This window comes from Sminthopsis crassicaudata, chromosome 5 (genome assembly GCF_048593235.1).
Source record: "Sminthopsis crassicaudata isolate SCR6 chromosome 5, ASM4859323v1, whole genome shotgun sequence".
Lineage (NCBI taxonomy): Eukaryota > Metazoa > Chordata > Mammalia > Dasyuromorphia > Dasyuridae > Sminthopsis > Sminthopsis crassicaudata.
Window position 1 is genome coordinate 211,618,082 of NC_133621.1, and position 22,798 is coordinate 211,640,879.

At 32.7% G+C, this 22,798-nt stretch overlaps 1 protein-coding gene and 1 long non-coding RNA gene across 7 annotated transcripts in view; one reads left to right on the forward strand and one right to left on the reverse strand.

The window, feature by feature from the left end:
• The window catches only part of USP15 (ubiquitin specific peptidase 15), a 153,379-nt gene that overhangs the window by 105,567 nt on the left and 25,014 nt on the right, over nt 1–22,798 (reverse strand). For all 6 annotated transcript variants that reach the window (XR_012482537.1, XM_074269768.1, XM_074269769.1 and 3 more), the window contains exons 2-3: nt 7,990–8,117; nt 3,129–3,259 (exon numbers count right to left, since the gene is read on the reverse strand). Coding sequence is in view for 5 of the 6 variants with exons in the window: in XM_074269768.1 (XP_074125869.1) it covers nt 3,129–3,259; nt 7,990–8,117 (259 nt within the window). In the remaining variant the exon portion in view is untranslated. The remainder of the gene's footprint in view (nt 1–3,128; nt 3,260–7,989; nt 8,118–22,798) is intronic.
• The window catches only part of LOC141544081 (uncharacterized), a 71,949-nt gene that overhangs the window by 43,359 nt on the left and 5,792 nt on the right, over nt 1–22,798 (forward strand). The gene's annotated exons all lie outside the window — the stretch shown is intronic.

Below are 22,798 nucleotides of genomic sequence, written 5' to 3' on the forward strand. Positions count from 1 at the left end.
CAAAAAGATTACTTAAATTTAGAAGATTTAAGGTGATAATATTGAATGAGGGTAACTGTGTTTATAACAATATAATAAAATTTTAGGATAACTCCACATAAGCTTGAGAAGTAGCATCACATGAAATTTAATGGTTCATTATAAAATTCATTCTGGCACTATCTGGAAATAGAAATCATATTAAAAGTAACTCTCATACAACATATTGCAAATTCTTTTGTGCTCTTTTCTGGTTAGACAATAAAAAAGGAAGGAGTAAAACACTAAAGATGGATATAGATTAAAAACAAACAAAAAACCCCCCTTATACTATGCCAGTTATTTACCAACACTTTCTAATGCTAAAAATAGAGCAATTTATATTGTTTTGTGTATATATATATATATATATATTCACTCATAAGAATCTATAAGTCATTCATCCATCAATTCTTTGAAGATTTATTAAGTGAAAGGTACTGTTAAGGTATTTAGGGGACAAAAATACGCATAAGGTCCTAATCCTAATTCAAGGAATTTTTAGTCTAGGTAGAGGAGATAACACATAAAAATGAATGCACAAAAACACTAAGTTGTAAACAATTCAAGACAGAAGTGTTAAGTCGTAAAAATAAGACAGTAAGAAGCAATTTTAGAATCAAGATTAAATTATGAATTTAAAAGCTACCTGGCTCAAGTACAAGCTATTTGTACTTCTCTTTTGACATTTCATTTTGCTTAAGTGTAATAATTATTAACAAAATTTAAAAGAAAGCATAATTATGGTAGCAATTTTCAAAATGAGACAAGATTGGGTGGGATCACAGTACATATAGAGTTAGCTCTCAATGTACCAAAAGGCTCTGTCCTGGGCCTTTTTCTATCCTTTCTCTGCAATCTCTTGGTGACTATCAAATCCCATAAAATTTTCTCTCTCTCTCTATACAGATAACTCACAGATCTATATATTTAGCCCTAGTCTCTCTCCTGAGTCAAACAAAACAGAGGTGGCATTAATCCAGTATTAAATAGGCTGTGAGTATTAAGAGAATGGGGGCAGAGGGATGGATTGGAGACAAGAAAATGCAGAATGTAAATGTTTAGCTGATGATGAGAAAAGAAGAGAAGTGAGGTTGGAATAGGGATGATGGGCTGGGAGCTTTATTCCCTTACTAGATATAAGCTTCTAATGAACAAGACTTTTGTCTTATTTATCTTCATATCCTCATTACTGTAAAATGTGAATGACATTAACTGCAGGCAAAAAGGCCACAAAACAAGAGGAGGGTATTTTCTGGTTGTGGCAAATAAAACACTTTTTAAAACTATCATTTTAGAGGAATCCAAGGTTAAATTATTAATCATTTTGACTAGTTCTTCTCAAAAGATCCTGAAGCTTTCCATAACACTTGTTTTTCTATTGCAATTTAATTGGGCAAAAATTAACATTTAATCAAAGAACAAAAACAATGATTTCCCTAATGGTTTATGCTGCTAAATATGTGATTACACAGAGTAGTACAATAACAAGAAATTTGAATTTAGAGTCAGAAGACCTGGATTTGAACCATTATTGCCTGTGTGACCCTGAATGTCTTTTTCACTTACTCAGCTTCAGTTCACTCATCTGTAAATTGAGGGAGATTATATCTGACGACTTTTAATGTCACTTCTGGCTCTAAATACACGATGCATTTATTTATTCAATCATTTATTACTTTAAAGCACTTTCTAATTGTTTCCCTGTTCTTCAAAATAGTAAGCTTTTTATACTTCATAGAATTAGATTTTTAGAGTTAAAAGGTACCAACGATACCATGTAGGCTAATACCTCAGGGGAAGGAAAAAATTGATTCCTAGAGAGATTAATTTTATTTTAAAACACTTGTCTCAATTCTGATGGAAGTGGTTATCCTCAACAAAAAGAGGACCCAAACCAGTTCCAATTGATCAGTAATAAACAGAACCAGCTACACCCAGAGAAAGAACACTGGGAAATGAGTGTGGACCACAACATAGCATTTACACTCTTTCTGTTATTGTTTGCTTGCATTTTTGTTTTTCTTCCCAAGTTATTTCTACCTCCTTTCTAAATCCGATTTTTCATGATAACTGTATAAATATTATTGTAGTTAACATATACTTTAACATATTTAACATGTATGGGACTATCTGCCACCTTGGGGAGGGAGTGGAGGGAAAAAGTTGCAACAAGTTTTTGCAAGGGTCATTGCTGAAAAATTACCCATGCATATGTTTTGTAAAAAGCAATAATAATAATAAAAAGAAAAGATAAGAAAAGAAAAAACCCAAAAAACAAACAAACAAAAAAACCCTCAAAAAACCCTTGTCATTTTTTAGGAAATGATTTCTCTCATATCTAAGTATTTGTGATTAAGAAAGATTTTATTTTTCCCTTCTTAATTGCTGTATTGATGAAAGTCAAAGGCAGCTTTAACTTTGTAGTTTTATAAAACTTCTTTCTCTAACCAGAAATTCTCTAAACCAGAACATGTCATTATTACCAGTTTAACTAGGGAGTCTTTAGATATCATGAAGACTTTCAATTTTGGAAAGGTCACAAAAACATGTTGAAACAAAACATGAAGCCCTTATTAATCCTATAAAATCTAATCAAGAACAACTGCATATTCAACCTTGATTAAAAAAGAAGTATTCCAGGATGGCTATAAAAATTTAAATTTTTCTACATTCAAAAAATAATTACCAATGCTAACTTTGTATTACCATTTTCAAATAACTCAAATCTACTTGGAAGTAAATTATATAAATTCAGTCTATTAGCTTTCTTACATCAGCAGACCTGCATTCAGAATGTGATCCATCCCTATTAGAAACTGTACATAACATAACAGAGACTTCTGCTTCTGCTTCCAGTGAGAAAAACTCAACGGGTTGAACAAAGTTAGCAAATCTATTCAAAGATATTTTAGTGCTTGGCATTCTTAAGAATATAGCACCGCCCTTTGCTTTTAAGAATAATTTCAGAGTTTTGAGAGAAAAAAATCCTGACTAAAAAGTAAGCACAGAGCTTTAGGAAGGTAACTATATTAAAATTATGTTTTAAGATTTTCAGTATTGTACACTACAACAATAAATCCTGATCATTCTTTAATGTTGAAAATTACCTTGCGTGCTATTGGTTCCTGACCATCCATCAATGTGTACCAGCTGACAAGTTTATTCCAGCCTTCAGTTGGCAATAGGATATAATCCAATTCATCAATAAGATGTTCTTTAAGGGACTGAGCATCACCATCTGTGAGATAAAAGTTACTCTTAATACATAAAATGTGTAACTCATTTGAATATGTTTAGGACATATATATTTCAAAATATAAGTACAATCTAATTCTCTTTGTTTATATTTTTGATTTAGTACTTTTTCCCCCCCCAAATACTGATAAAAATGTACACATTTTAAACTACATGGTTTTAATTAATTAATTGGAAATATGAAATCCAAATGATGATATTTATCTAAATTAGTTATCTTAGGAACTATTTAAAATATACAAAAAATTTTTTTTAATTATTAAAAAGAAAATTACACACATATACATACACAGAGCAGGCAAAAAGCATGATTTCTGCAAAAAAAAAAATTAGAGATGAGGAACTCATATTCAATCTTTACCATCTGACAGTTGGAAATAGTCCATAAAATGACCTAGATCCACCCCTTCATCCCCCAACTCCCAAAGTCTGCAAATGAGATATTAATTATAATGATATTATTATATACATTATCAGATATTTAATCTGTGACCTGGTTGCAGATCTAAAGTCTACAGTCAAACTTTCTGTTGAAATGGAATTTCAATGACAGGGCAGGCCAGAAATGTAATGTTAAATTAAGTAGCTATAATCCTACTGGAAATGCTATTTTATTTCAAGTTCAGAATAAAATAAATAAAAATTTTTTAAAAGTAGTTGTGATAACACTAAAATTCTGACCATTCCATGAACTAAAAATAAAGAGTTCTTACTAAAATAAATACTTTCAAGATGATCTGGTCACATAACATGCATAGTTAATATTTTTATTTTAAAAAGATATACTACTTAGTAAATGTATAATTTTTAAAGGAAAAAATATAGTACTAATATAATTATATTCTAGCCCTTTGTTGGAAATCAATGATGTTTATATATCTATATTTAAAATTCAAGTTCAAATAATATTCCAAACTATAGTAACCTATAATGGTGGGAATTTTGGGATCAGAATAGCCCCAAGAAAAAACAGGATTCTGAAATCTTTTGGCTAAAAAGCTAACTTAATCTAAATCAATGAACACAATATTTTAAATAGCAGGATTAAGAAATAATAATAATAATAACAATGCAATCTGCTATCATATAAATACAATTTGCTACAATAATTAAAATATGTTATTGTGCAAATAAATAAAATAAAGGTCTTTCTGGATTTTAAAAAATATTCTACTAGTTGTATGTAATTATATTCTAGTTTTCTATTACATTAATGCACCACAAGTTAAGTGGTTGGACCCCTGATGTTGGACATTTGTTTCTATAATTTTTTTGTAATTAAAAAGTAAAATTGCAATAAAGATCTTTGTATACATAACTATGTTCCTTCTTTTTGATAATATCCTCAGGACAACTTTCTAACAATGAAATTAATGGTATTTGCAGATATGATTATTTTAGTAATTCTTAATTATATTGTCAGATTACTCTCAAAAAAGTTTTTATTAATTTGCAAATTCTATCAGTAATTCATGCGTTGATGAATTTTTCTCAGCACTGATTTTAATTGGCAAAAATAGCCAATGTAAAGGGTATGAGGTAGAATTGCAAATCTTGCTTTATTTTGAATCTCTCTTAGTCAGATGGAGCATGTTCTTAAATGATTATTAACACTTTGTTTTCTTCTCTTGAAAGTGTTTTGTTTATATACTTCCAACTCTCCACTGGAATGAATATGAGCTACCTTTGTAAATTCTAAATATTTCCTTAGGCATTTAGATGTCTTTTTTGCCATCACTGTCACTACTAAACTCTTTAGTAAAGAATTTACATTAAAAATGAACCAGTTTTTTAAAAGGTAAATAACCATTTTTTCCCCTTGAAAGAATAAATTTGTACAAGAAATAAACACAGAAAATAAAGTTTTTCATGTCATTTCCTATGTCCAAATAGCCAAATACTTCAACAATCAATGGAAACCAGTATTTACATTTTAAATGTAATTCCATCATGTGGTAACATCATCAAAATAAATGATCAACTAATAAAGACACTTCTCATATGGCTATACTATTTTGTGGCTTCTCAAAAGAAGCCATCATGCCCAAAGAAAATCATTATTGGGGAAACCTCATCACCCTTCAATATCCCATCAATCTTAGAATTCTATGTCATCACCATCATTATCATCATTATCATCATCATCATCATCATCATCATCATCATTCCTGCTGCTTGGAGGGTGGAGCCATGAACTCATTCCTTTATATAAAGAGCTCAACTCAGAAGATTTCCTTATTTCTCATCTGGCTACATTATTTTGGGACTTATTGGACTTTTTTTTTTTTTTTTTTTTAAAACAGGCCTCAGGTACCTTTCCCTTCCTCTCCTTGTTCAGCTTTCTTTTGTGGGTTGTCTTCCCTCATTAAATTATAAGCTTCTTGAGGTCAGCGATTTGTCTTTTTTCATATTTATATCCCTAGCAACTTAACACAGTGGCTGGCAAATAGTAAATGCTTATAAATATTTATTAACTAAATGACTCACTTAAAAAATACTTGCTACAAGCTATTTACTTCATTGAATTTAGTAAATTTTCATTATAGCAGGAAAATAAGTTACTCCAAATTCATGAAGATATTTGTAGCTTATAATTCTGAAGTGATTGCTTTATAAATTACATATTCTTATGAATTCTATATTATATGCTCATAAAACTTTCTAACTTAAGTTCTAAAAGTTTGTCAAATTTGGAACTTGGAATTCATTTCCCCACAGAAACAATGTCATAAATGGTAGTCAGGTAACATATCCCATGAATCCTTATTTTAAGTCCTTAATGTACTAAAGCACAATAGTATTAAGAATATAAAAGTACGTAACAATGTCTCTATGGGAAAAAACATTCAGAGATCCAATATAGCATGTAAATACCTGACCTCTTTCTACAGTGAAGGATCATAGAATCCTCATCAAAGGATCTCTAGTCTAACTAGATAATGGGGAGGGGAATGGCTCTCAAGGAACTAGTTGTACCTATTATTGGCTTGGAAAAAACCAAGGGAGCTGTTTAAGACGCAGGGGAGAGCATGATTACAGTGAAGACTGCAGGGAGAAGAAGGCTGGGCACTTATGTCGGTATTATACTCAGGACATTTTTTGATTTTAGCTGGTTTCCTGGTCATCCTTCTCTCCTTTTTTTTTTTTTTGCTGCTCTCAAGTATTGGCCTAAGGCTTTCCTTTACACTATCCCCCCACTTACTCAGAAGGAGAAAAATTTAATGCTTCTGAATGATATAAATAAGCATTTTTTATTTTATAAATGTTTATTATTTGACACCTAATATGTACTAAGCACTTTATAAATATTACTTCATTCGATCCTCATATCAACTTTGCAAGTAGGTGCCATTATCCCCATTTTACAGAGGAGGCTCAGATGAGATAAAATTTATGGTGCTTTACAAACTTTAATGTGATAAAATGAATTTTGTTTCAGACCATGGCTTCTTTCCTTCTAAGCCCATTTAAACAAACAGTATCAAAACTTTTCCCCGATTTTTAAGTCAAGCATTCAGACATTTAAAAATGCTCCCTGCTAAATTGGTACTTTTTGCCTTTTTCACAAAGACTCTCGAGGAGAAGACAAAGATTATACAGGGAGCTTTCTGGGTATGGTTTCTGATTCTCTATCCAGGAAGTGGAAGCAATGATGTTCTTGGTGGAATCATTAGCTCTCTGTTTGCTATTCTGGTGCCCTATCACTCAAGGTCACCTGTGGCCTCTTTTGGGTGTGCCTCATTCACATGTAGCTTAACTTCTTACTTGCTGGCTCCCCTATTAGAATGTAAAGTCATTGAGGGCAGGGACTAGGTTTTTTTTTTATCTTTGCTTAAAACCCTGCCAGGCGTATCTATAGCATTTAAGAATTCCTTTACTAATAATCTAGGCAAATTACTCAACCTCACTGAACTTTGGATCTCGTCCTCTATAAAATGAGATTAATAATGCTTATTATATTCTTCCTCATGAAGATGTTGAATGGAAAGCATCCTTTAAATTTAAAAATGCTATATAGATGTGAATTTTTAATTATACAAATAACTAAATGAAAATTCACCTATTTCAGGAAAAATACAGAGATTTAGGCTTTCCTACACAGTATATCCAGAAGTTAGATTAGAGGTCTATGGTAAAAAGACAGAGAATGGAGGGTAAGAATACTATAATGGGTGGAGGTAGAAGATGGAAGAGTAGGGTGACATGACGGACAAGGGAGGAGGAGTAACAGGAAAATCACATAGAACTACAGTATTTCTTTGACCAAAACTGGCTCTGGTATAGTAGATGTGAAAAAAAGGTCAGGGTTCTGATCTTAGATTAGTAGGAAAAGACGTTTAAGAAGGTAATTTTAAGTTTTGGTAGTAAAGGAGAAAAGGGAATTTCCTGGGATTACAGGGCTGAGATGTTATTTTTACCTGATGGATAAATTTAAGACAGGTGTACTTAAACTGGAATAACAAAGAAGGCTTATTTAAATTATCTTTTCAAAATGTTAATTTCCCCTGTTTTCTCAATGTTAATAAAGTTAAATACTTATATTATTTCAAAATGACGTACTAACTTGATCATAAATGAACAAAAATAATCAGTTATACAGAATACTCTGGCATATCAGGTCCAATGTATAAAATTTATAATACAAAGGAATTTCTAATTTATTAAATCATTTAACACATTAACACCCTTACTTAAGGAAGAATAATAAATAACCTTTAAGGAGTCCTGAATTATCAATGGGACCAGGGTACACATTTTGATCTCCCATCTGGTATTTGTCCCAACTGTCAAACCCAACATATTTTTTCCACTGTTTGAACCAACGGCTATCCACTAAATACCTAGAAAAGAAAAGAAAATAAATTGTTAAAGAAAATCAGTTTGAAACAAAAACATCATTCTTCTGACAATACAGTAACACTCAAAAACCATCCCCCTTTTCCTTCATAAATTCTTAGCAACCTCAAAGGATTACTAAGAATTATGGCAAAACACAAAGTTCTTGGGGACAGGCATGGGGGGTGGGTGGGTGGGAGAGGAGAACATTATCTACTTAGAGTATTATTACTGAAAAACTTCAGATGATTATTTTAGAGGGGAGAGACTAAGTCATAATTCTTGTGTAACTCTCTCCAGTGTTCCTCCCCCCCACAAGCTACTGAAATGAACATTAACCTACATATGCAATAATTTGAACAGGAGTAATTATTTCATTGTTTTGGCAAGTGCTGAATGAATAAACTCCCTCCACCAAAACCTATTCAACAATTTTAGAATTTCAGAGAGCTGCCTGGAGCACTGAGAGTACAATTACTCGCCCAAGGTTACACAGATAAACAGTCAGAAAATACTTGGAAATAGGTCTTCCTTATTTATTAAGGTCAGCACTCTATTCACTGCTCCAAGTATTAATTATGACAATGAAATATTCAATATATTTTTAAAGTGCCTGACTGTTTAAAAAAGCAAATCATGATAAAAAAAAAAAAGAAAAAAGAAAGAAAAAGACATGGAGCAACAAAAAAATTTACTAATAGAACACATTCTGCAAATGATCTTAAACCTAAGAGAAATTTGTAACATTTTTTTTGCCTATAACAAAGTCCCAATGAAATAATCTATTTTTCAAACATTTATACTATGTTCTATATAAGTATTTTATTTATATTTGACTAGAAAGGTTTATGGTTAACATGAAATTTCAGAGGTGATCATTTGTTCTTCAGTCACATTTAGCTTAACTTTTTGTGATCCCTTTTAGGATTTTCTTGGCAAAGATAGTGGAGTGGTTTGTCATTTAGTTTTCTAGCTCATTCTGCAGGTAGTGCACTTAAAGGAAACAAGGTGAAGTGACTTGTCCAAAGTCACACAGTTGGTATGTGTCTGAGACCAGGTGTGAACTCATGGAGAAGTCTTTCTGATTGTAAGCCCAGTGTACTATCCATTTCATCACCTAGCTGTTGAGGTGGCTATATGTTTCTATAACGATACTCAAGTTTTCATCAGTTACCCAGTTGTTGGAATTCTAAAAATGTAATGAGCAACCTGGTACTGCAGTGGATAGAGTGCTAGACCTAATTTAAAGAAGACTAATCTTTGTGAGTTCAAATCAGGCCTCAGATACTTACTAGCTATGTGATTTTAGTCAGGACAGTTACCTGTTTGCCTCAGTTTCCTCATCTGTAAAATGAGATGAAAAAGCAACCACTCCAGTATCTTTGACCAAAAAAACTTAAATGGGATCAAGAAGAGTTGGAAATGACTGAAAAAATGTAATTAATAAGTTTTAGCTATTAATGTATCAGGAAGAGAGAAGTAGCAGTCTACAACTATAATAATAATAATATATACATTTCTATTAGCTATAGCTAAAGAAAAACTTGAGAGCTGAAGAAAAAAACCAGAAAGTAACAAATAAAATGACCAAAGAGTTTCTTACTCTACATGGATAAAGGTATATAATAAAAGTTCTTAGGAATTGTTTCTTTGGAAAAACAAAGGCTGGAATGGATAGGAAGAATGAAGATAAATTCCAGTATAGTAGAGAGTATACCTTAAAACTTGGAAGAATATGTAAGACAGAGTTAACAGGTAGAATGACAATAGATTGTGATCAGATAAGGGCATTTCAGAGTTCCTGAGCATAGGTAATTTGCAGGTAATGGTAAGATCAAGAGTATTTTTGTTTGTGGCTGTGGTTGAATGGAGGAATAGGGCATGTGAAATGAGTAAGTTAAAGTACTGTGAGGTTAGAGTAGTTGAGAGAGTTATCAAAATGTATGTTGAAGTTACCTAGAATAAGGGTAGAAGTTCAGGAGAGAAAAACTGTGAGCCATCACTCAATTCACTTAAGAAAGGTAAATAGCCTAAAAGCTGGAAAATAAATTACAATTATATGAAATGGAGTAGTATAAATTTAGGTTGAAAATACAAAACTAAGGAGGCTTGGATTTTATCCAGTAAACAAGAGTAAATACTGAAAGTTTTTGAAAATCTAGCTATTGAACATCTAGGAAAAGATGGTAAAATAGACAATGAGAAGCAGATTGGATAATAAAACAATCAGAGGGATTCAGGTATGATTGTATAAGTAGATTCAAAGAGTGGTCCTAAATGGTTCAAAGGCATCTTGGCAAAAAGTCTCCAGTGCTGAACTCCAGGGATTTAAACATGACTGTTATTTATTGTTTTAAAAATCCATTTTATTATTATGGACTTAAAAATAATTATGAACATTTCCTTATGTAACTGGTAAGGAGATGTCCCAGTAAGACTCAAGAAAGTTTTGAGAGGCTAAAAAACAAGAGACTTTCAAAGGTAAAGAAAACAAATCTTCACCCTAAAAAAGGTGAGAATCTAACACTTTAAGTGCATATATGAATATGCCTCAGCAAAGGAATGAAAGTACAGACTATATCCAAACTTTTGTTTGCAATTATTCATCTACAAATTCTCAAATATGAGTATAAGAAGTGAAAATTACTAGAATAAAAGGAACTACCTTAAGGCAGTGATTCTTAGTGTTAGGTTCCTAACCCAATAAACAGATTTCAGGGGATCCATGAACATGGACCAGGAAAAAAAACCAACCAAACAAAAAAACCCTTAATTTTATTTTCATTAATTAAAATGTATCAGTTCCTTCAATTATACATTTAAAAAACATATTCTGGCATTATAGATTGCCAAAGGGGTTCATGACATAAAAAGGTAAGGCAACATGGAATGACTTACAGAGGTATAAAGCTATTGGGCTAGGAAGAATTTGTTAACAAGCGGAAACAAGTTTTTCCCCAGACAAATAAACAGAGATAAACAGAGATAAGTTTCAAAGTCAATAGAAAGGGAAAAAGCACAGTACCAACAGTGATCAAAAATTTAAAAAGACTGCAACTGCTCATCAAAGTAAGAGCATACAGGACAGTAGTGTACTGACTAGTACTGAAATGCTCTATCTTGAGATGAGCCCAGCAGATAAGCAACCTGTCCAGCTAGACAGACACTGCTACCCCATGACAGAATGGCATACCCAGCCCCATCTGGTAGCCATTTGCTCAGAGTACTTGGTCCTGTCTACCTCTGGTTGATCCTGGTTGCAACTATAGCTGTTTGTGGCACTATAGCTATCTTCCTCTATAGGGTTAATCCAGATTTTTTTTCAGAACCCTCTTCATTTATTATCTGAACTCTATGTAAAAAAATCTCACATTATTGCTTTTAGGCTTGAATTCAATCCCTTGGTAGTTTATGTATAATACTGGAATAAAACAGATACTGGTAGTTATTCAATAGTAAATAAAAATGAGATTTATTTTGCCATATCAAGAAAAGATTATTCAACAAGGACAAACGTGAAAATACTTGGAGTTGATTCATTTGAGTGAAGTTATTCCTAATGATCAAGCATTAGAAAATTCTTGGAGCTTCAACATGAAATTAGGAGGTACTTTTGGCCATTGTCAGAATAGAGTGAGGTTAATTTAAAATAAAATAAGTTTGAGTTGGCACTATCCATTAGATAATTTGTAAGTATGAGTCTAAAGCTTTGAAGAGGGTAAGACAAGCCGATAAACATTGGGAGTTATCAGTAGAGACAGAAGTGGTAGCTGAAGCCTGAGAAATAAGATTGCCAAGAATGTAGAGCAAAAAGGGCAAAGGACAGACTTTTGAAGAGAATAAAAAAACTACTTAAGGAGAATATTGATTCTAAAGCTAAAGGAGCAGAAAAAGTTTCAGTCATCAGAGAGGAGCTCTGGAAAAAGACCACCGGTTTTGTTTGTTTGTTTGTTTGTTTTTTTAATTATAGCTTTTTATTTACAAGATATATGCATGGTTTTACAGCATTGACAATTGCCAAGCCTTTTGTTCCAATTTTTCCCCTCCTTCCCCTCCCCCTCTACCCCAGATGGCAGGTTGACCAATACATGTTACATATATTAAAGTATAAATTAAATACAATATATGTATACATGTCCAAACAGTTATTTTGCTGTACAAAAAGAATCAGACTTTGAAATAGTGTACAATTAGCCTGTGAAGGAAATAAAAAATGCAGGCAGAAAAAAAATAGGGAGATTGGGAATTCTATGTAGTGGTTCATAATCATCTTGCAGAGTTCTTTCGTTGGATATAACTTGTTCAGGTCATTACTGCTCTACTGGAACTGATTTGATTCATCTCATTGTTGAAGATGGCCACGTCCATCAGAATTGATCATCATATAGTATTGTTGTTGAAGTATATAATCTCCTAAGATCACTGTTTTTGACAATTAGGAGACCTTTGGTCACTTAGAGCAGATTTAGTACTAAATTTGCAGAAAAAAGGATTGAGAGAGAAAAGTAAGGATGTATAGACAGACATCCAAGTAGAGATAGTTTTTCAAAAATATCATTCTGAAAGAGAAGAGAGAGATGAGTAAGTAAAAAAAGTAGAATTGTGAATAAAAGATTTTTAGAACTTGGAAGATTTGAATGTGTTTTGTGGCAGTCAATAAGCACTTTTAAAGTACCTTGCAAGGGCAAGGCTAGGGATTAAGTAAATATGTACATGTAGTAGAAAAAAAATGCAAATAGCACTAAATGACAAGGAAAGAGATCCATATGAAAGAAGAATAACTTCTAGAGCAAAATTCTGGAAAAGATAGAAACAAATGGACTGGAGGGTAAATTAAGACTATGAAGAATATCCATATCTCTATATAATAGTTAAAGATAAATAAAAGCATGCTTCTTTCAACCTATTCTGAATTATTTTAAATACTATGTGGAAATAGAAGGAAGGATATAGAATAGAGCCTGAAGTCAGAAAGACTCATCTTTCTGAGTTCAAACAGATCTCAGATAGTTGTATGGCTCTGGTTAAGTCACTTAATCATTTTTGCCTTAAGTTTCCTCATCTATAAAATGAGCTGGAGAAAGAGATCACAAACCATTCCATTTCTTTGCCAAGAAAAACCCAAATGTGGTCATGAAGAATTGGACATGAATGGGGGAAAAAAAAATTGGACTAAGTCATATCCTGATTATTTCCCTCTAATTTGTAATCAATGAACTCTCAGGGAATACAAATTAACTTTAATATCACCTTGGCCAAAAAAATTAAGAAAAGTAAAGTTTATTGTGAAACTCTGAATTAGCTGATTTCATACTAAGGAGGTTTATCACAGTTTGATAATTCCATATCAAATCAAACAGAGGATTACCCACAGTAGTAAGAATCTGAAACTATTGGACTTCCTCACATAGGTTTGTATATGTAAATACTTTAATTGCTATATATCAAAAAATCTTGCACTTTATAAGATTATTTGAAAATGTGAGCGTAGACTATGTGCTCCTACCACTTCTCACATTTTCTTTCCTTCATAATGCTCACGGTTACCAACAAGTCCTCATTCCCATTACCTGGAATACTGCAAAAGCCTCCTCCTGTCCTCCATACTAATTCATCTTTCAACTCTCATACAGTTGCTGGAATATTCCTGAATATGAACTGCTCCATTGTGCCGCCTTATACCATTCCTTTAACCATTCCTCGTATGGCATGATTTCAGGTCCTTTTATCACCTTGATTGCCATCTTTTGGCTATATTATAGCATCTCAGTTCCCCCCCCCCTTGGAATTTAAATTGATTATATTTTCAATTCAAATTATTTCCACTTTCCCTCTTTTCTTTCCCCAACCCAACTATTACAAAAGCAAGAAAAAATGTTTTTCAATATGAGCCATGTTACACATGCATGGGTGTGTATACACACATAATATACACACCCACACCCACACACGAAAAAAAAAAAAGAAATTAATTCATTAACTCTATACATGTGGATACTATGTTTCATCATGAATCCTTTGGAACTGTGACTCATCATTTTGCTGATCAGTTAAATTGTAGTATGCAGCAATAAACACTATACTCCAGAAAAGGGAAGACCAGGGCAGAGTTAAAAACAAAACTAGTACCTTCTTTATTCTAGGTGCTACATTTTTCTTAATGTAGTCTACAACAGGAAAAGTCTGTTTGGGCTGCCTTGTAATAATATCAAACATAAAATGTTTGTTTCCATTTCCTCATCTGTAAAATGACTTGGCAAACAACTATAGTATCTTTGCTAAGAAAAGCTCAAATGGGATCACAAAGAGTTGAACACAACTGAAAAATTGTATAGCTTCTTTTTTTCCCTCCATTCATGAAAAAGAACCCTGGATCTCTATTACTGAACTACAAGAATTAAATTATGTATCAATTTCCTTATCTGTAAAATAAAAAAGGTTAATATGTCTGACTTGTGGGTATTTTCTAGTTTTAAATCTGTCAAATCTTGTTTCTATGAACTGCAAAATAAAATAAGTACACATGTGTGTTGTGTTTTCTTCCAAAATATTGGTAAAAATGATAACAGCAAAGGAGGAGATAAATGGCATGCCATTACAGACTTCTCTTTATCCTACAGATTGAACAATTATACCAAATATTGTTAGCTAATCAATCAGCTTACATTTGTCAAATCAAACTATCTTCTTACCCATATTCTATTATCTTTTTTTTTTTTTTTAAATTTCATAGTTAACTATGATAGCTGGTAAAATTAAGATTTACTATGTTTAGGACATTTCCTTCCATTATCAGATCAGCAAACCTATCAAAAAGTAAATTAATTTAACATAATTTTTTAGAGAGTTAGCTCTTAATGATACTTCCATCTTTCCCAAGAGCCCCTACAAAAAACTTTCTAAGAAACTTACCATCTAAGGGAAATGACTAGTGATTCCTAATTAAATACACCCCCCCAACCCCCGCATTATAAAAGTACAAAGTAAAGTGCCAAAGATGATGTTCAGAAAAGTATAAATCACTTTGGATAGGGGGTAGTATTTTGTGAACAATGGAGATTCAGGTGGTTTTCTTCAAAGGAAAGAAGACATCTGAGGTGCATCCTGCAGGAAGGGTAGGAATTCAACATACAACTGGGAAGAGAGGAAATTCACGGTACAGAAAATAGGATGACAAAAGCAGAAATAGAATATTTTGTATCTTGTTCACTTTATAATCAAAAGACTGTCAGCAAAAGACAAAACCAAAATAAGAACTGAGTATTTGAGGCCCATGTATCTGTTAATATTTGACTTTTTTATTTTCTTGCTCTGATCTATGTGCATTACTGATAGAAAAAGAAGTTCTCCCACCTTTTGCTTAGATAGCTCACAATATACTGGTTCTTTAATTTTAATGAGAAACTTGACAATTTTCTATTCCATTAAAAATGCATGTTCCACAATGTAGAATTATATTCATATTTTTTGGCACAGTGTATTCCAAGATCTCCTTTCCTTAGAGGTAGAAGCTGCTAAGTCTTCTGTTTCTTTGTACTTAAAACTGTTTTTCTTTCTTAATGTGGAAATTCTGAATTTAGATTATGCTATAACCAGGACTTCTCCTTTAGAAGATCATTTCAAAGGGTAATAGATGGATTTTTTTTTTCTATATTCATCTTTTGGTTCTAATATAATTGGGCAATTTTGATTTAAGATTTTTAAAAGTCTGCTATGCAATCAGCTATGCAGACTTTAAAAAAGAATCATGGTTTTGAGCGAGTCTGATTATTAAATTAGTTCTCCTTGACCTATTTTTCAGTGCAGCTATTTTAGTATCTTATATTTTATATTTTCTTCTACAGGGTGTCCCAAATCTAATAATTTAAAACTAAAACTTTTGGATCACTAACTTTCAAAGTTTTGATTTTGTATTTCTTGGTATTCTATGGAACTACTGATAGCCATATTCATCTCTTCTCATTTTTAGAGAATTCATTTGTTGTACAAAGTTTATAATTCTTCTCTTCCTTTTTCTTCCAATTTTTCCTCTAGAGTTATTTACACTTTAAAAATCTCTTGGGGCAGCTAATTGGTGTACGGGATAATTGGTGTACAGGATAGAGTACCAACCTTTTAGTCAGGAAGACCTGAGTTGAAATCTGGTCTGAGAAGTGTAACACTTCCTGGCTGTTGTGAGCCTGGGCAAGTCACTTAACCCCAATTACCTCATCCAAAATATAAATAAATGATTAAAAATCTCTTTGTTCTTTCTAGGTATTTATATTGCCCTTGTGGAAAATTTGCTTCCTTTCTCTTCCCTTTTTAAAAGCTACTATGTGCATTTGTTATATTGGTAAATCTTTTTTTCCAGTTACATGTAAAGATAATTATCAAGATTTACTTTTACAAGATTTTGAGTTCCAGAAATTTTTTTCCCCTCTTCATCCCCCTCTCAAAGACAGCAAGCAATCTGATACAGATTAATCATGTACAATCATTATAAACATATTTCCAGATTAGTTACATTGAGAAAGAAAAATCAGAACAAGAGAAAAAAACAAAAGGTGAAAATAGTATGCTTCTGCCTACATTCAGTATCCATAGTTATTTCTGTAGTATTTTCCATCCTAAGTCTAAGGGAATAGTCTTGCATCATTGCACTGCTAAGTATCATAATCATGCTGTAGTCAACATTGTTTTTGCTTCTGTTCATTTTACTCAGCATCACTAAGCCTTTTCAGGCTTTTCTGAAATCATCCTGCTGATCTTTTCTTATAGAACAATAGTATTCTATTATTCATATACCACAACTTATTCAGCCATTCCTCAGCTGATGGGCATCCACTCATTTCCCATTCCTTGACAATTTTTTGTTATAAAAACACTTATAAGCAGTTTTGCACATATGGGGGTCCTTTTCTCTCTTTATGATTTCTTTTGCCACTGCTGGGTCAAAAGAGTATGCACAGTTTTGTAGCCCTTTGGACATAGTTCCAAATTGTTCTCTAGAATGGCTAGATCAATTCACAATTCCACCAGCAGTGCATTAGTGTCTACCCCAGTTTTCTTACATTCTTCCCCAAAATAAATCTTTTCCTGTTATCTTAGTCAATCTGATAGGTAAGATAGTACCAGAGATGTTTTAATTTACATTTCTCTAATCAACAGTGATTTAGAACACTTTTTCATGACTATAGATGGCTTTAATTTCTTCATCAAAAAACTGTTTACATCCTTTGTCCTATATCAAATGGAAATTGACTTGTACTCATAAATAACTGTTTACATCCTTTGCCCTTTGTCAAATGGAAATTGACTTGTATTCATAAATTTGACTCAGTTCTCTATTATAGAGATGAGACCTTTATTAGAAACATGGCTGTAAAAATTGTTTCTTAGCTTTCTGTTTCCCTTTTAAACTTGGCTGCATTCATTTTCTTTGTGTGAAATCTTTTTAATTTAATGTAATCAAAATTATCCATTTTGCATTTCATATGTTCTCCATTTCTTGTTTGGTCATAAATTCCTTCCTTCTCCAAAGATCTGACAGGTAAGCTAATCCTTGTTCTACTAATTTGTTCTTTCCTCCTTTAGTCTAAATTATAAAACCATTGTAGATCTTATCTTGGTATAGAGTGTAAGATTTTAGTTTCTGTCACACTATTTTCCAGTTTTCCTAGCAATTTTTGTCAAATAGTGAGTTCTTATCCCAGAAGCTGGAGTCTTTGGATGACAATTTTTTGATGCTGGTAACAATTTTCTTTTAGCTTTAATTCATAAACTGGGATTTTGTGCCAGGATGAGACTACTAATATACCTTTTCCACTTTTGAATGATCTAGTTGGCCCTACTTTGGTTTTTCCCAGGTTCCTCTTCCTTCCATCTTTGAAATGCTAGATTTTTGCAAACTCTAAGCTGAACCTTCAAGTGTTAGGGACATCTAAACCTAGACTGTCCTGGTCATTCAGCATGTTCCTCAGCACTTTCAAGCTCCCCATCACAGGGCATTCACAGAGAACTCTTGCTGGCTCAGAAAATAGAGCTGTAGAGATTACAGGTCTTTGTGCCAAAAGGCTACCCAATACCAGCACTAGCTTTGCTGGTGGACTTCCTTTCCTTTTGCCCAGTACCTTCTAGAACTCTTTAAGAAGTTCTGAGTTAGAAGTAGCAACTAATTATAGTTTCATTCTTTTCCCTCCCATTACTTAGTGTGATACAAGTTTCAAGTTTTTGCTAGAGTTGGTAGGTTCAGAGCTGGATGGTCTGTTTTCTGTTCAGACACTCATTTTGCCTTTTTGATTTCTTTAGATGTTCTCAAAATCTCTTGTGCATTATTCATAATTGTACACAGTAAGGACTTCATTTTGTAGGATCTCATGTCTCTTAAAAGCATATTTCCTTTGAGGGTCTTTAGCCATACAATCATACCTGTTTCTTTTCTTTCTCATTTTGAAATCTGCTTTTCCCAAAGTTCATGTCTATTTAGCATTCTCTTGTTATAGATTCCAAAATCACATAAACACTTTCCCCCAAGGTTCTTGTCACTTCTACATCAGCAATCACTTGTTAGAATTATATACACTATAATAGTAATTCTAATTATGTCCTCAGTCTTTTGAGAAATCAAATTGTCAAGGCAAACCAATTTATCAGTTTCTCTTTGAAAATAATGAAGCATCAAATTAAATACAATTATTTAGTTCACTCCAACAAATGATTTTTAAGCACCTCATCCAAAGTAGTTATAGAATTAAGGTTATAGGGTTAAGTACAATTTCGCAGTGATCTCATCATCTTCTTCTATGCCAAACCACAGCCCATCCATGCATTGTCATCTTGAGAGACTATTTGCCCAAGTCTTATAAATCTTTCATATAGGGTACACTCATACTGAAGATCTTCTTCTGGATCTCCTGACATGATGTGGACACCAATATAACAATTAAGTTGTCTGCTGATTATCATTTATTCTTGCCAATGAACTGACCCATTTCCTTTTCTGACCACATTTCTTTAGCACTACCTGTCATTCTATTAGTCTTCTCCTAGTAATACAGCCTACTCGTGCCCAATGTGTGTCTCTGTACTTGGAGATACAAGTCAACTAATTTTTTCTGAAACTATGGTATTACACAAATGCACATCTTCCAGGGGAGAATATTTATGTTAAAAAGTTGGACCTTTTTTTCAAAGAAGAAAGTTGGATTAATTTTTTTTAAGGCACTGTATAATTTCCCCATTCAACTGAATTTCCTCTTCCTAATTCAATCCAATATTAAGTTCACATTGTAAAAGCAGTATCTGTTTCAATTCTATGTGCTATATTTATCACGGCCTGGATCACTTTGCCTTTCAAAATGTACTTCAAAGATACCTTCATGGGGTGGGATAAGTCTCCTACCAAATACATTTCCTCCAGTCTTCAAAAACCATCTACCCCAGAATAAATGGACTTTTTCTTAAAATGGTCAGGAGCATATATTTAAAACCATCAGTAAGCATCATATGTAATGAGGAAAAACTGGGACCTTTCCCAATAATATCAGGAGTGAAACAAGGTTGCCCACCATCACCATTATTATTCAATATTGTTTTAGAAATGCCAGCCTTGGCAATAAGAGTGGAGAAAGAGATTAAAGGAATTTTAAGAGTAGGTAATGAGGAAACCAAACTATCACTCTTTGCAGATGATATGATGGCATACTTAAGAGAACCCCAGAGATTCTACTAAAAAGCTATTAGAAATAATTCATAACTTTAGCAAAGTTGCAGGATACAAAATAAATCCACATAAATCCTCAGCATTTTTATCCATCACCAACAAAATCCAGCAGCAAGAGATACAAAGAGAAATTCCATTCAAAATAACTGTCGATAGCATAAAATATTTGGGAATCTATCTACCAAAGGAAAGTCAGGAATTATATGAGCAAAATTAACAAAACACTTTCCACACAAATAAAGTCAGATTTAAATAATTGGAAAAATATTAAATGCTCTTGTATAGGCTGAATGAATATAATAAAAATGACTATACTCCCTAATCTATTTATTTAGTGCCATACCAATCAGACGCCCAAGAAACTATTTTAATGACCTAGAAAAAATAACAAAATTCATATGGAAGAACAAAAGGTCGAAAATTTCAAGGGAATTAATGGGAAAAAAAAAAAAATCAAATGAAGGTGGCCTAGCTGTAGCAGCAGTCACCAAAACCATTTGGTATTGGCTAATAAATAGATTAGTTAATCAGTGGAATAGATTAGATTCAAAAGACATAATAGTCAATAATTACAGCAATGTAGTGTTTGACAAACCCAAAGATCCTAACTTTTGGGATAAAAATTCATTATTTGACAAAAACTGCTGGGAAAACTGGAAATTAGTATGGCCGAAATTAGGCATGGACCCACACTTAATACCATATACCAAGATAAGATCAAAATGGGTCCATGATTTAGGCATAAAGAATGAGATCATAAATAAACTAGAGGAACATAGGATAATTTACCTCTCAGACTTGTGGAGGAGGAAGGGATTTGTGACCAAAGAAGAACTAGAGATCATTATTGATCACAAAATAGAACATTTTGATTACATCAAATTAAAAAGCCCTTGTACAAACAAAACTAATGCAAACAAGATTAGAAGGGAAGCATCAAACTGGGAAAATATTTTTACAGTTAAAGATTCTGATAAAGGCCTCATTTCCAAAATATATAGAGAATTGACTCTAATTTATAATCATTCTCTAATTGATAAATGGTCAAAGGATATGAACAGACAATTTTCAGGGGATGAAATTGAAACTATTTCCACTCATATGAGTGTTCCAAATCACTATTGATCAGAGAAATGCAAATTAAGACAACTCTGAGATACCACTACACACCTGTCAGATTGGCTAAGATGACAGGAAAAAATAATGATGAATGTTGGAGGGGATGTGGGAAAACTGGGACATTGAAGCATTGCTGGTGGAGTTGTGAATGAATCCAACCATTCTGGAGAGCAATCTGGAATTATGCCCCAAAAGTTATCAAACTGTGTATACCCTTTGATCCAGCAGTGCTACTACTGGGCTTATATCCCAAAGAAATACTAAAGAAGGGAAAGGGGCCTGTATGTGCCAAAATGTTTGTGGCAGCCCTTTTTGTAGTGGCTAGAAACTGGAAAATGAATGGATGCCCATCAATTGGAGAGTGGTTGGGTAAATTGTGGTATATGAATGTTATTGAATATTATTGTTCTGTAAGAAATGTGACCAACAGGATGAATACAGAGAGGCTTGAAGAGATGTACATGAATTGATGCTAAGTGGCATGAACAGAACCAGGAAATCATTATACACTTCAACAACAATAACGGTATGAGGATGTATTTTGATGGAAGTGGTTATCTTCGACAAAGATAAGATCTAATTCAGTTCCAATTGATCAATAATGGACAGAATCAGCTACACCCAGAGAAGGAACACTGGGAAATGTGTGTAAACTGTTTGCATTTTTGTTTTTCTTCCCAGGTTATTTTTACCTTCAGAATCTAATTCTCCCTGTGCAACAAGATAACTGTTCGATTCTGCACACATATATTGTATCTAGGATATACTATAACATATTTAACATGTAATAAGCAGTCTTATAGCAGCCATCTAGGGGAGGGGATGGAGGCAGGGAAGGAAAAAGTCAGAACAGATGTGAGTGTAAGGGATAATGTTGTAAAAAATTACCCAGGCATATGTTCTGTCAATAAGAAGTTATTAAAACAAAACCAAAAACAAACTAGCTATCCTTTGGCCAAAAGCGTGTCATTCTGGTATTATAGTCCATAGACAAACAAACAAACAAATAAATAAATAATTAAACAAATAAATAAATAAATAAAGCTTTTTGGTAATATATATCTAGACTAATTTCCCATATATATTTTTCCTTTCTACAATACTTGCCATCACTCGGAGGGGAGAGTAAACTATCACTTGGTCTTCCTCAAGGTCTCAAATTCCCTCTCTAAAATTTCAATCTCAACAAATTCACTAAAGACTTCTTTTGCCTATATCATTTAATTGTATCAAAGTGAGCAGCAATTAGTTGGTTTGACAAGCCTTTGTGAGCTCTTTCCATCACAACTTGGATATACACTTCAAAGTGAAATTCAAGATTGTCCTTGCTTTGTACTTATTACCAGAAAACCACGAACTATCCTGATACCCTCACTTTTTCTTCCTGGGAACTGTATGACAAATTTATTCTTCCCTGTGAATTCCTCAATATTTAACAAACATGGATGGCATTTCTTCTTCAAAATGTGTGAATTCACCCTTTACATAGTTACTATTTAACAGTTTGCTGTAGTTTAAAGAAGTCTCCCTTTAGTCCTTTTATTTTTCTCTAAAAAGATTATTTCAAAGTTTTCACATGGATGTTTTATGAACTTGAAATACATTTTCTCAGAGAAACATTGTTATATATGGTTGCAAAATTCCTAGGTCTATCCACAAAAGCATATATGAACTATTACCTTCCTGAAGCACAGTAATTTTTATTCATACTTAAGAACCTAACTGTAATTACCCATGTTCTACAGAAAAACACTTTCAGTTGTAATTTGGTATTGTTCCAGAAATGCCTTTCTTCTACAGTGGAAGACTCCACTGAAGGGTTGGGCCTACTAATAGGTTAAGGAAAGTGATGGACAAATAGTA